General features: G+C 38.3%; 1 protein-coding gene across 3 annotated transcripts; it reads left to right on the top strand.

Moving 5' to 3' along the window:
• The first annotated feature begins 1172 nt into the window (after positions 1-1172).
• On the top strand, positions 1173-6846 carry gtdc1 (glycosyltransferase-like domain containing 1). 3 transcript variants are annotated; one of them, XM_044019729.1, is made up of 12 exons: positions 1173-1224; positions 2779-2969; positions 3051-3218; positions 3965-4138; positions 4390-4437; positions 4513-4617; positions 5308-5417; positions 5928-6072; positions 6163-6233; positions 6332-6423; positions 6511-6577; positions 6700-6846. In XM_044019729.1, the coding sequence occupies exons 1-12, from the start codon at positions 1213-1215 to the stop codon at positions 6738-6740; spliced, it is 1224 nt and encodes a 407-aa protein (XP_043875664.1). In that variant the 5' UTR covers positions 1173-1212; the 3' UTR covers positions 6741-6846. The 3 variants fall into 3 exon arrangements, with proteins under 3 accessions (XP_043875664.1, XP_043875663.1, XP_043875662.1); XM_044019728.1 differs by lacking the exon at positions 1173-1224 and adding an exon at positions 1231-2417 and having other exon boundaries at positions 2784-2969; positions 4528-4617; XM_044019727.1 differs by lacking the exon at positions 1173-1224 and adding an exon at positions 1231-2417 and having other exon boundaries at positions 2784-2969.
• Positions 6847-13619: the final 6773 nt, after the last annotated feature.

The raw sequence follows: 13619 nt of genomic DNA, 5'->3' as shown, positions 1-13619 counted from the left end.
GCTGCCAAACTATAAATACGTCATATCTTAATACACAAACCACATTTTTGAATTCTAAATGTCCCTTTAGGGGCTCCGTAGTTTTCTACATATGAACCAACATTTGAACCTGTGTGATTTTTAAAATAAATGTCATTTAATAGATTCTTAAAAAAAGAAAGGGCGGGAACATGAAAGGGCTTGTCAAGGGGTGGAGCCATTAGCATGTTAGCTTCCAGAGAAAGTGTTATTATGCAAACCTCAGCACATGTGACTCGGCACATGTGACTCAGCACTTCAGTATTATGACCACAGACGTTGACTTTTGTCTTAAAATTATTTCACCACAGTATTTTTTGTCAGTATTAATTTTGATTATTATTATTGCGTTTGTTTTTTGTTTCTATTTTATTTATAAGACTTATTTTATGTCCTAATTGTATTTATTTCATTCTGTAATTATTTACACAAACACACATGTCTTTAACATTTAGAACAAAAACATTCATGTTTGTCAAATATATGATGAAGATGGTAGTGTTGATGACGATGATGGTGATCGTGATGATGATGATGAAGATGATGGTGATCATGATGATGAAGATAGTGGTGACGATGAATTTGATAGTGATTATGTGATGAAGATGATGTTGGTGATGATGAAGATAAAGATGAAGGAATCTGTGAAACGATATTGTTACATTTTCTCTGAAATGATGATGGTCAAATAAATGTAGCCAAATACAATTTGAATAAAGTTGTTATTGTTTCTCTACAGATGTTATTGTTCACTTATTGATTATGTCACAGATCTCCTTAATATTGATTTCTCTCACTCACTCAGTCACTCACTCATTCATTCCACACATCCAGCACTATTCTATTATTATTATTATATTATTATAATTTAAAAATAATAATAAGTAATTAAAGTTGATTCATGAACCACCTTTCACAGAAATAACAGAAAATATTATTCACAGTAAAAACAGTAAAGTTCATAATAAACAGCAGAAACAAGAACACACATGAGATAAAATATAAAATTAATTCATATTATTATTTATTATTTTTATTATTAAACCCTTAAAATAACAAACATTTATAATAATTATAAACCCTCGGTAGATAATGATGGATAATAATAATAAAATCGTGATCCAAACACTTCCTGTCTAAAGAGCCGGACGTGTTGACGTGATGACGTGAGAACGCACACGCCGCCGCCCACACATGCAGTCAGAGGTGAGTGTTGTTGAGACGCTTTGAGAATGATTTCCTCTCTCGTTGTCTTCTGTCTGTCCTGCCGTGTCCTCTGTGACGTCGTCAGGACCGAGGACAGACGTTTCTGTCCCGCGTGTGTGTCACAGTTGACTCTGCGGAGGATTAAGAAGATTTTACTGAGGAAAATGTTGTTAGCGGATAGCATGTAGCTTCCGCTAGTTTTCACATTTACTAACTTCCTGTGAACGAGTGAGTCACGTGATTCCACTCTTTGTCTCAGGTTTATTTCGTCATTTTTTGTTTCCATTGAAGTGAATAATTGTGACTGTTTTTTTTAAACCTTATCATTTTATTATGATCATAACTTTAATTTAGCCAGGAACAAACAATATATACAATGACGTGATCACAGATATCAAACCACATGATCAAATTGATAATGTTAACTTATACAAACAATATATAAAATGACGTCATCACAGATATAAAACCACACAATCAATCAAATCAATAATGTTAACTTACATAAACAATATATACAATGACGTGATCACAGATATAAAACCACATAATTAATTAAATCAATAATGTAATAATCAATAACAGCCTCATGTTTCGGTTTGAAGTATGAAGTCAGTGTTTTAACATGAACTGACACATCACTGCAGTCACAGACCGACACGCAGACAGGCAGACAGACACAGAAGCGTCTCACTGAAGACACAGAAGCTGCCTCACTGAGGACAGAGAAGGTGTCTCACTGAGGACAGAGAAGCCGTCTCACTGAGGACACAGAAGCCGTCTCACTGAGAACACAGAGGCCGTCTCTCTGAGGACAGAGAAGCCGTCTCACTCAGAACTGCGGAGGACTCTCAGAATCACGTAGACCTGGACCCCGTAAAGGTCACAGAGCAGCAGAGAGTTCATCACAACATCTGTGACTCGTTCACATTTTCATATTCACATTATTTGGACGCATTCAGAAATAAATTGGACTCTTTTCACACAAAAGACGACACAATGCTTCACTCTTTAATCACATCTGTATTTGTGCCGTTGAAGCTTCGCTCATTTCCTGCTGCTGATACGAGACGACACGCTTCCTCTTCCTGCTGCTGATATGAGACGACACGCCGCTGCCTGCTTCAGCTTCTATTGTGGAGTTAAATGGAGGCAGATTATGGTCTGACACGCTGGAGGTCACGACCTCTGCAGTAACTCACTGTTGTTTCTTCCTTGTCTGTCAGTGTCACAGTGAACAATCCTTTATTTTCTCTGTTTATCTGTGAATTGATCGATCAGTGGTTGTCACACCTGGAAAACAAAGATATTTAATTATTAATCAACATATCACACTTTAGTAATAATGAGTAATAATGAGTAATAATGTAATGTAATGTAATGTAATAATGAGTGTAAAATGGGATGTCATTACTTTTATTCTTTCATATTTGTCGTACATTTGTGTGTTTATGTTTAATTTGATCAACTTAATAATTGCATTAGTTAAGTGCGTGTCTTAAACATTATTGTTCGTGGACAATTAAGTGGACAGCATTGTCGTCCCTCTGACAGAGCAGTCCTTCTCCCAGTGTCCTGCTGGTGGAGCCGTTCTATGGCGGATCACACAAACAGCTGATTGACCTGCTGCAGGAAAACATCGACGGCTGCGTCGTCTTCTCGCTGCCGGCCAAGAAATGGCACTGGAGAGCGAGAACCTCGGCGCTGTACTTCAGCCAGAACATCCCCACCTGTCCCACGTACAGGTGAGTGTCCCGTCTCTGCTCTGCAGCTACACCATCACCCAACACCAACACCAACACCAGGTTCTGCATGTTTGTCTTCAGAGTTCTGTTCAGCAGCTCAGTCCTGAACCTGTGTGAGCTGGTGGCTCTCAGACCAGACCTGGGTCGTCTAAAGAAGGTCCTGTACTTCCACGAGAACCAGCTGGTTTATCCAATCCGTAAAGAGCAGGACAGAGACTTCCAGTATGGATACAACCAGGTGTTGTCATGGTAACGTCCTTTCATGTCTTTTCACGTTGGTTGTGTGTGGTTGTGTATGCACTCAAGAGCGCCCTCGCCAGGCCAAGACGTATTTTCAATATGAAAATAAGTCATAATAATTGTGTGTGTTTCTGTGTGTGACCGTCCATGTCCACGTGTCCACGTGTCCACGTCTGTTCTTCACTACAAACACATTTTGTGGAAGTGTGTTGTGAGTAATAACGTTGCCACGGTGATGTTTCACATTGATCTTAATGAGTGTCAGGCGGCTGGTGATTGTGATGATGTCATTCATCAGCTGTGTGACAGTAACGAGCCGCTCATCAATAACAGTCTGCACTAATGTCGTTAGATCATTACCCTCCTCTGATTGGCTGACAGCCACAAGCACTTTACTAAAGTCCCAGAGAATCAAACGATCGATTGATCACCTGATCAAGACAAACACATTTATATTCATCCGTTCACATCAAGGGGGTAGAGTGGTTCAGTGGTGAAGACCGGTACCCTGTGTGCGAAAGACATCATGGTCACAATGGTCGCAAGTTCGACTCCACCCCTGGCTGATTGTACTCAATTCCATTATAAGTCGCTTTGGATAAAAGTGTCTGCTAAATGACAATGCAATAATATCAGTTCAGTTTATCAAGAAAAACAAAAGTCAAACTTCAACAGTTCATGAGTTTATGACAGAAAACAATAATTAGTTCATCGATCAATCAGGTGACCTTCAGGTGTGTCTCTTTGTCGTCCAGCCTGGTGTCGGACGTGGTCGTCTTTAACTCGCGCTTCAACATGGAGTCCTTCTTGTCCTCCATCTCTCTCCACATGAAGAAGATTCCAGACCACCGGCCCAAACACCTGGACCAGCTGATCCGGCCCAAGTGTGTGGTCCTGAACTTCCCGGTCCAGTTCCCTGAGGTCAGCAGGTCAGTGATCGTGGTTCCATCGCTCAGCTGTCAGTCATGTGTCTTTGTGTTCCATTAAAAAGTAACATTGTTTGTGTGTGTGTTTGTGTGTGTGTTTGTTTTATTGTTTGCGTGTTATTGTTTGTTTGTTTTATTGTTTGTGTGTTTGATTGTGTTTGTGTGTTTGTTTTTGTGTTTTTTCTTTGTTTGTTTTATTGTTTGTGTGTGTATGTGTTTGTTTGTTTGTTTGTTTGTTTGTTTGTTTGTTTCAGGCTGCTGCCCAAGCATAAGTTGGCGCTGCAGCAGCGTCAGACTTGCAGGTAAAGACAATTTATCAACAACAGCTACGTGTCAACAAGGAGACATTTGTAACATGTGTCACTGTTTGTTTACATGTGGATGAGTGACAGTTGTGAGGGTGAATCTGGACCAGGACCGGGACTGAAGCAGGACTGTGGAGAGCAGATGAAACCTCTTCACATTGTTTGGCCTCACAGATGGTAAACAACCTTTTGAATTCATGGAGTCATGAGTTTGAAATGAAGTGGTGAAATAAAGTGGTCAGATGTGGTGGGATGAAGTGGTGAGATAATGTGGTCAGATGATGTGCTGAAATGAAGTGGTGAGATGATGTGGTGAAATAAAGTGGTCAGATGATGTGGTGAAATGAAGTGGTGAGACGTGTTTTAAATCAGATTATTGGACACAAAGTGCAGCCTGGTGTTTTTCACCTTCTCTTGTAATCTGAGCAAAACACAGATGGATTTTTTCTGTTAATCTCTGATTGAAGCTGTTTTTCACTTTAATCTGTGTGTGACCTGGATCCTCAGATTACACACACACACATACTCAATCACACAGTCTTATTGCTGCTGCTGATGGAACAGCTGTTTCAGGTGAAGATGATGCTGCAATACAGCATGTGTGTGTGCGAGTGTGTGTGTGGTTAAGAGCTTTATGATGATTGAAGTTGATGACAGAGAAACAGCAGGTTGTGATGAAACCTCTCAGAAGAAAGAAAACGTTGTTAATCCCTGGGATTATTTAACCCTCAGATTTCAGATCAGTTCACACGGAACTTTCGACTTTTGAACGTGTGAAGAAATAAAGGTCATCAGCTGATTGTACATCACACTGAACTTGGATTCAGTGGCAAAAATCATCAACTGTGTGTGTGTGTGTGTCTGTAGGGAACATGATAAGAATCCTCAGCTCTTCTTCTCGGCGCTGCTCAAACTGAAGGAGAAACAACTCAACTTCCACGTGTCTGTGATCGGAGAGACATTCACTGATGTTCCAGGTACACACACACACACACACAATTTTAATGATCAAACACACTCTGTGATATTGTTGTAAATTCAATCCCATAATGATAGTGGTTTTAGTAAAAGGGTCAAATATTGCTGATTATTTTCACCTCTGTCATAAATAGAGTATAAATAATAATATCATGTTCTTCATGGTCCTTAGATGATTTTATTATAAATGACCACAACCTGCACACACACACACTAAAAATCATCACAACAACAAACATTAAATAAACCAAATATTTCATGGGTTTAATTGTGTAGTTGAAAATGACTCTGAACCACATGTAGACCAGGGTTTTGGACTGAAGTGGTCTCTGTGATGCACGTGAGGATTGTGACCTGTAGAGGGAGCCAGTGTCATCTGTGGGTTAGGGGTTAGGGTTGGTCTCTCTTTCTACTTCCTGTCAGCATCTAATCTAGATGTAACAAGTTCTACAGGTGGATGAAGGAGGTTCTGATGCTGTGAGCTGACTCCGCCCCCTCTCCTCCTGCAGAGGTCTTCGTGGAGGCGCGGCGTGAGCTAGCCGACCACGTGCTGACGTGGGGTTTCCAGGCAAGTAAAGACGATTACCTGAGAGTTCTGTGCGAGGCCGACGTTGTCGTCTCCACCGCCAAACACGAGTTCTTCGGTGTCGCCATGTGAGTTTGTTTTTCTCTCAGACAGGAAGTGTGTACTTGGATTTCAAAGTAAAAGCACATGAATCACAGCAGTAAAACCACTTTGTTCAGGTTAGAAGCCGTTTACTGTGGATGTTTACCCGTGTGTCCAAACACTCTGGTTTATCCTGAAATATTCCCAGGTAAACAACAACAATGTTTCTAAATATTACAACACTGCACATGTCTGATCCTCCTTCCTCTCCTCCTTCCTCTCCTCCTTCCTCTCCTCCTCCTGCAGCTCAGTACCTGTACTCCACACCTGAACAGTTGTGTAAACGTCTGCAGGAGTTCTGCACGAGGCCGGACATCGTCCGCAGTCACGTTGTCATGGTAACAACCTAGCTTTACATTTACTAATATAGTCATCAGTGATGTTGTGGCCTGTTGTGTTCACTAGTGTTCACTTGTGTTCCTCAGGTTGACACTGACTCGTTCTCCTGGACTCGGTTGAAGAATCACTTTCAGACTCTTCTGACTGATGCAGGTCCCTGAACATAGACCAGAACTCAACATGAACCATGAACTGCTCATGTCAATCTGTCTCTCTCTCTCTCTCCAAGACTCTGCCTGCGCTGACGTTCACTGTCTCTGTCTTTGTGTTTGCAGATTATTTGACAATGTTACCAACGACTGTCACTGAAATGTAACTACTGTCCTCAGAGACATCAGATGGACATGTCCTGTCCTCAGAGACACTTCAGACACAGGATTGAAGAAAAAGATTAACAGTGAAATAAAGAAAACAAAATTGAACACATGAGTGATTGTTGTTGCTCTGGTCATCCACAACTCTCTCTGTTGTCACTGTCCCTCTCACAGTAAATGCAGACGATGAAGCTCGCTCGCTCACTCACTCACCCTTGAGTGTCTTTTTTTAAAACATCAACACTGTAACTTTGTCTCTGCTGCAGTGTAACTTTGTCTCACCTGTCTTCAGCCTTTGATACATTTTTCCGTCACTTCTCTGAAACAAACTCGTCTGTGTTTAAATAAAAATGTTTTTTTTCTACTTTCAGAAAAATCAAAGTTAACCTGAAGCAGCATCAAAGTAATGTCGACTGATTGAAGAAGCAGCTCTTTCTGAATGAAGACTGAAGATTCAGAAGACGACGTCTCTCTGGAGACAAAGTGTCCCCTGTGGAGACAAGCAGCATGAAAGGTGTTGTAATTATCAGAGAGCTGCTACATGCTAACTGCAGAAACACACACTGTGTCTGTGTGTCTCTCTGCGAGTGTGTCTGTCTGTCTCTGTGAGTGTGTGTGTGTGTACAGATAATCTGATGATCACAGAAACTTTCCTTCATCACAAACGTTGACACTTCATCTCACAATCTTAAAGTAGAGCAGATTAAAGGGGAATTACAACATAATCTTAAATAATCCAAACAGCACGGACGAGTTCTGACAACTGTCAATCAAATTAGCACCAAAACTCCCTGTAAATGTGTGTGTGTGTGTCTCAGGATGACCGTGTTGACTCAGCTGCTCGTCCTCAGTATCATGTCCTCTCTTAAATGTGGACAAACATTGTCCCGTTGTCATATTGTTGACATATCAGTGACATCAGTGATTGAGTCCCTGCAGTTCTCACCTTCCACACACACACACACACTGACACCTGAGAGCAACACAAACACAGAGAGGAAGAGCAGGTCAAACACTCTCTGCTCAGGTTCTACTTCCTTGGCCGGAAACACATGTGACAGGAAGTGATGTTAGCTGTGACCTTTGGAATGTCAGTGAGGTGTTTGTCAGGTTTTATTTCTCAAGTAAAAATGTCTCCAACATCTTATTAAAGGGACAGTTCAGGTGTTTCAGAGCTCACTCTCCCACACACACACTCTCTCACACCAAACCCCATAGAGAAAGTCAGTGATTTTAGCTGCTGCTCCTCTGCTGCCTCTTGTGGTCACTCTGTGTCACTGACATCGATCTGAACACTGAAGAGACAAAATCAGACATTTGAACTTAGTGATGGAGGCAGCAGTGTGTGTGAGTGGTTTACAAACTTCAGTCTCACAGTGAGATAAAGACGTGATCATGTGACCTTAAACTGACAAGTCTTTAGTTCAGTGGATAAAATCAGTTTTTTCTTGTGTCCCTGCTGTGACACAAAATGGCTGCCTGTCACTCAACGTAGTGGACAGAGGACATGTTGAACATCATCAGTTCAGGGCTTCATGTCTTCAGAGGGTCAAAGGTCAAAGTGCACACCATGTAATGGCATGTCATTAGCAGGTTTTTATTAGTTATTAGTATATTAACGGAATCAAATCTCCAACCTTCAGCTCAGAAGATAACACTTTACCCCCGAGTCACTTTTATTCTGAATAATCTCATCTGAAACATCATAATCTGAACTCAGTAAAGAGATTACTGGTTTCTATGAAATCATATTCAGTTTGAGTACAGGGTCTGACCACATATGTCTGTCTGTCTCTCTCTGTGTGTTTCCTTGGTGAAGTTCTGCCCTCTGCTGGACGCTCTGTAACAGTGCAGGTGACATTTATTATATAAAAGATTATTTGTGATCATAAAAATCATTATAAACTTTTCACTTTTATGACAGAATAAACTTTTAAATGATCATTATTTTACTTTTAGTTAGTTAAATAGATAGATAGCTAGGTAGTTAGATAGGTAGGTAGAAAGATAGATAGTTAAAATGAATGAATATAGTTTTATTTTGGTTACAATATAAATACTTAAATGATGTTATATATGTTAAATATTACCATACATACTTCCACTCAACATTTTCTCACAACAAAATTTTCAAGCAAACTCTGTAACCAAAAAAGGAATAGGCTGAAGCCAAGGCTTATTTTTGCCTGTCCTGTGCAATCCATAAAATAACCCAAAATATCAGTTATACAAATCAGAAGAAAAAAACATAACAAAATTTACAATAAATTCTTACTTCTTAATCATTTCACATTTCAGTCATTTTACATTGTAATCCTTAAGTAATTTACCTTTCAATGTTTTTTTGAAACTCAACAATGTTTTACACAATTTCAGTTCATCACTAAGTCCATTCCATAATTTAACTCCCAAGAAGGAAACACATCTATATTTAACATTAGTTCTCACTTAACATATTTCAAAGACACACAACCCTCTTAAATTATAGTTATTTTCTCTCAAAAGATATGTTGAATACAGGTGGGAAGACTTTTATTCTTTGCTCGAAACCAGACTTTATAAATAATTTATTAGTGGTTTCACAGTAGGAAGCTTTGATAATTATTCTGATAACTCTTTTCTGGAGTTTAATTATAGGGTCTATATATGTCCTGCATGTATTTCCCCAAACCTCAACACAATATGACATATATGGCGTTATAAGTGAAAAGTATACTATATGCAGACATTTATTGTTCAACTAATCCCCTACTTAAAATAATGCCAATAGATTTAGCTCATTTCTTTTTAATGTATTCTATATGTGGCTTCCAACTTAATTTATGATCTAAAATGACTCCCAAGAATTTAGTCTCATATACTCTTTCAATTTTTACTCCATTCAGGGATAATTTAATTTCACAATTAACCCTAACACCACCAAACACCATACATGTTGTTATATTTTCATTTAAGGATAACTTATTAATATCAAACCATTCTTTTAACAACTCCTTTTCTACTGTTGTCAACATTTTTTTAATGTGTAGTCCTGAACAAAATAAATTTCAACTTATTAAATACTGTAAAAATATCATTCAAATAAAGTATAAATAACTTAGGTCCCAATACTGAATCCTGTGGTACACCACAAGTCACTAAATGTGACACTGTATTATTCATTTGTACTGTACATACTGAAACCTATTATTTAAATAACTTCTTCTAACCTCTTATTCCATAACACTCCAATTTCTGCAGTAGTAAGGAATGATAAATTGTATCAAACACTTTACGTAAATCAACAAAAACACCTACAGCATATTTTTTCTTATCTGTATCCGTAGCTATATTTTCTACAAATTCTATCACTGCTAAGAATGTTGATCGTTTGCTCCTAAAACCTTATTGATGGTCACTCAGTAAGTCATATTACTCCTTAAAATTATCCATTCTATTTACAAACAATCTTTTGAGTATTTTTGAAAACTGAGGTAGCAAAGACAATGGTCTATAATTATTATATTATATGTTCGTCACCATTTTTATAGATTGGGACCACCTTAGCCATTTTCATCATATCAGGATAAATACCCGTTTGAAAAGATTTATCACATATATAGTAAATGGTTTGAGGACACAGTCCATTACTTCCTTTATAAGCGACATATCAATTGTATTATCATCTGTGGATTTTTTACTCTTAAACTTCCGTACCACTTCTAATACGTCACTCTCACAAACTCCACCAAGATACATTGAGTTGTTACTGTTTGTATGCAAAATCATAATTATGGTCTACATCACTAATTTCCCTTGCTAAATTTGGGCCTACATTAATAAAAAAAAATCATTAGACTCATTAGCAATTTTCAATAATTGAATTGTCATTACTTACAAAATATGTTGGAAAATCATTTTTACTACGGTTTTTTATCAAAACATTGAGCACTCTCCAAATACCCTTTATGTTATTTTTGTGTTTTTGCAGCAAATGATCAAAGTAGTATTTTTTCTGCAGTCTCATAATAGATGTCAATTTGTTTTTATATTTTTTATACTTGTCCTCCTTTTCCTTTGTTCTGTATGTGATAAATTCCCTATAAAGCCTATTTTTCTTTTTACAAGCTTTTTCCATCCCCTCTGTAAACCATGGTTTTCTCTTCTTTTTTGGATGTTGTCTATACTCCTTCAATGGACAATGGTGATCATAATATAACAAAAATGTATCTAAAAATGCATCATATGATTGATTATTATCATCTACTTCCTGCCAGTCATGATTCATAAGGTCTGCCTTGAGTGCCATAATTGCCACTCGTGATTTTATTCTAAGTTATTAGTCCGTGTTTTGTTCCCATTTTTAACCTTTTGTTCATTTCTAACACAACAAAAACAGGCAAATGATCACTTACATCAGTCACTAATAATCCACTAACTATTTTCACATCGGTTATGTTTGTAAAAATATTATCAATCAATGTTGCAGCATCTTTGGTTATTCCTCTAGGTTTTACAATTAACGGATGGGTTAGGGTTAGGGTTAGGGTTAAACTCAAACTAAACATAATATTTACAAACTCTTCGGTTTTCATATGATCATTAGAATTCAGCAAGTCAATGTTGAAGTCACCACACACCAGAATAGTCTTATCATTATGTTTTTCATATAATTCAGAAATCTTCTCATTAAATTGATGGTGTTCTATAAATGCAACTAATTAATATATTTTTAGATCTTTCAACCTCAATTTCAATAGTTATACATTCCATCACATTGTCAATAACAATGGTCATATACCCAATAACTTTGCATTTAACGGCAGTCATCACGAACAGGGCAACACCCCCTCCCCTTTTATTACCCCTATTTTGCAAATACATTTCATAACCCTCTAATCCATCCTTTAGATTTTTTTCCATCGTTCAACCAAGTCTCTGAAATAGCTATTATACAAAACTTTTGTTGAAGCTGTTGAAGGTAATCCTTAATTTCGGAGAAGTTACTGTAGAGACTCCTACTATTAAAATGAATCACTGAAAACCCCTCCATCTTCATACTGGAATTAAACTCATCTTCAGAATAATAATCACAGTTCATGTCAATGTTCTGGTAAAAGTGGATCTCTGGATCAGTGTCATTTTCCAACTCATAAAGCTTGTGATCTTCAAAATCATAAAACTTAAAATCTGTGTGTTCACACATTTTTACCATATCCTGTCACTCACAAACAGTATTTCGCCATATATCTGTTTTCCATGACACAAAATAAATGTTAAACATTTCCCCACTATGCCACGTCTTTATCTTGTAATTCATCATTTTCATTTGTATCGTTCCAGCTCATTAATGAACCTCAAAAATGGCATGAAATAATCATACCAATTGAAAGGTCTCTTTCTTGCAGAACTGAAAATACAACTCAAACATGTGGATTTCAAGTTATTTTCCTGATTTTTTCCTGTTTAGATGTTTAGATTAGTCCAATACATTTTGTGGTGTGTGTGTGTCCAGGTATTAATAATGTTGTGGGGACCTAAACCTGTTCACACACTCACATTATGGGGACTTGTCTTCCATGTCAGATATGTTTTAACGTTAGGTTGAGGTTAGGGTTAGGATTAGGATTAGGCCAGTAATAATTGTGGTTAAGGTTAGCGTAAGTCTCCAGGAAATTAATGTAAGTCAATGCAATGTCCCCTCAAGTCATTAATGTCAAACAACATAACAACACAGATCGTCATAACCCGCAAAAGGCATGTTTTTGAATAATGTATATGGTTTCCAGAGGGGGGGGGCCTTCAGCAGGTCATCATCTTCATCACCATCATCATCTTCTTCATCAACTTCATCATCATCACCATCTTCATCAACTTCATTATCATTATTGTTTTTGACCGTTTGAAAAAAAGTGTTTTTGCCAGCACCAGTGGCTAATGCTAATCTAGCTAATGGTTTAGCTATTTCAATATTAAATTGAGTCTTTGTGTCGTGTTCTGTCCAGATTATTCTTCCCTGATGGCACAAGCATATTCCTACATGACAGTGCCAGGACTTCCTGTTCTCCTCAGAGAAAACCCAGCAGATTTCTGTAAGTAAACCTTCATCATGGTTTGATCGTTCGTGTGTTTGACAAAGATTGTGAGCAAAGTTTGAAACATGTTTGTTTTATAAACCAATCATTCATGTGATTACATTTTATATCTTAATGTCACTGATGTTTGTTTCATAACAAATATCATGATGACGTCTTCCTGCACCTGGACATAGGGATCATCTTCGTTTAAAGTACGTACATGTACTGTATGTCCATGTATGTACATGTATGTCCATGTACGTACATCAACCAACAGCAGAGGAGCAAAAGGTAGTGAGGACTGGGTCTACACCACACCCCCACCCGATACTTCCACTGAAGACCAGGTTCAGAGACCGCTGAGAAGATCAACAGGTTTCATCACCTCCTCAGGCTGAGCCTGGATCTGCTGTGGAAGACGTCTGGTCTCGTTTCTGTACTGAAGACCCTGGAGAGACTCATCCTAGACCAGCTGTGACCCGTGGTGAGAACTTCAGCTGCTGACCTCTGTTTCACGACCTCATGCAACCACACATGTGTTTTTAACAGAGACGAGTCAGCATCTTTCGGTGAGATGAAAATGAAACAGCTGAGTCATGGTTTGGTAACAGTGGTGGTTGTCATGGTTACCAAACTTACACAGAGTTTGAACTGTGATAAAATGAGTGAAGAAGAGGAGGAGGAGGAGAAGGTGAAGTAACAGGAGGTGTGTAAACAATGTGTGTGTGTGGGGGGGGGGTTCCGGGGGTGGGGTTAAGTGTTTGATTGACAGGCACAGCCTCTGCCTCCTGTTGCTCAGCAGTTATTAAATGTCTTCCTGGGTCT

This window comes from Solea senegalensis, linkage group LG2 (genome assembly GCF_019176455.1).
Source record: "Solea senegalensis isolate Sse05_10M linkage group LG2, IFAPA_SoseM_1, whole genome shotgun sequence".
NCBI classification, from domain to species: Eukaryota; Metazoa; Chordata; class Actinopteri; order Pleuronectiformes; family Soleidae; genus Solea; species Solea senegalensis.
The sequence above is the reverse complement of the archived record's forward strand: the minus strand, read 5'-3'. Positions and strand labels throughout refer to the sequence as shown.

Coding starts and splice junctions, on each gene's coding strand:
- gtdc1 (XM_044019727.1), top strand. CDS start 2,371: ATGGAGGCAGATTATGGTCTGACACGCTGGAGGTCACGACCTCTGCA. Junction 3,219..3,964: donor TACAACCAGGTGTTGTCATG/GTAACGTCCTTT, acceptor TTTGTCGTCCAG/CCTGGTGTCGGACGTGGTCG. Junction 6,424..6,510: donor TCCGCAGTCACGTTGTCATG/GTAACAACCTAG, acceptor TGTGTTCCTCAG/GTTGACACTGACTCGTTCTC.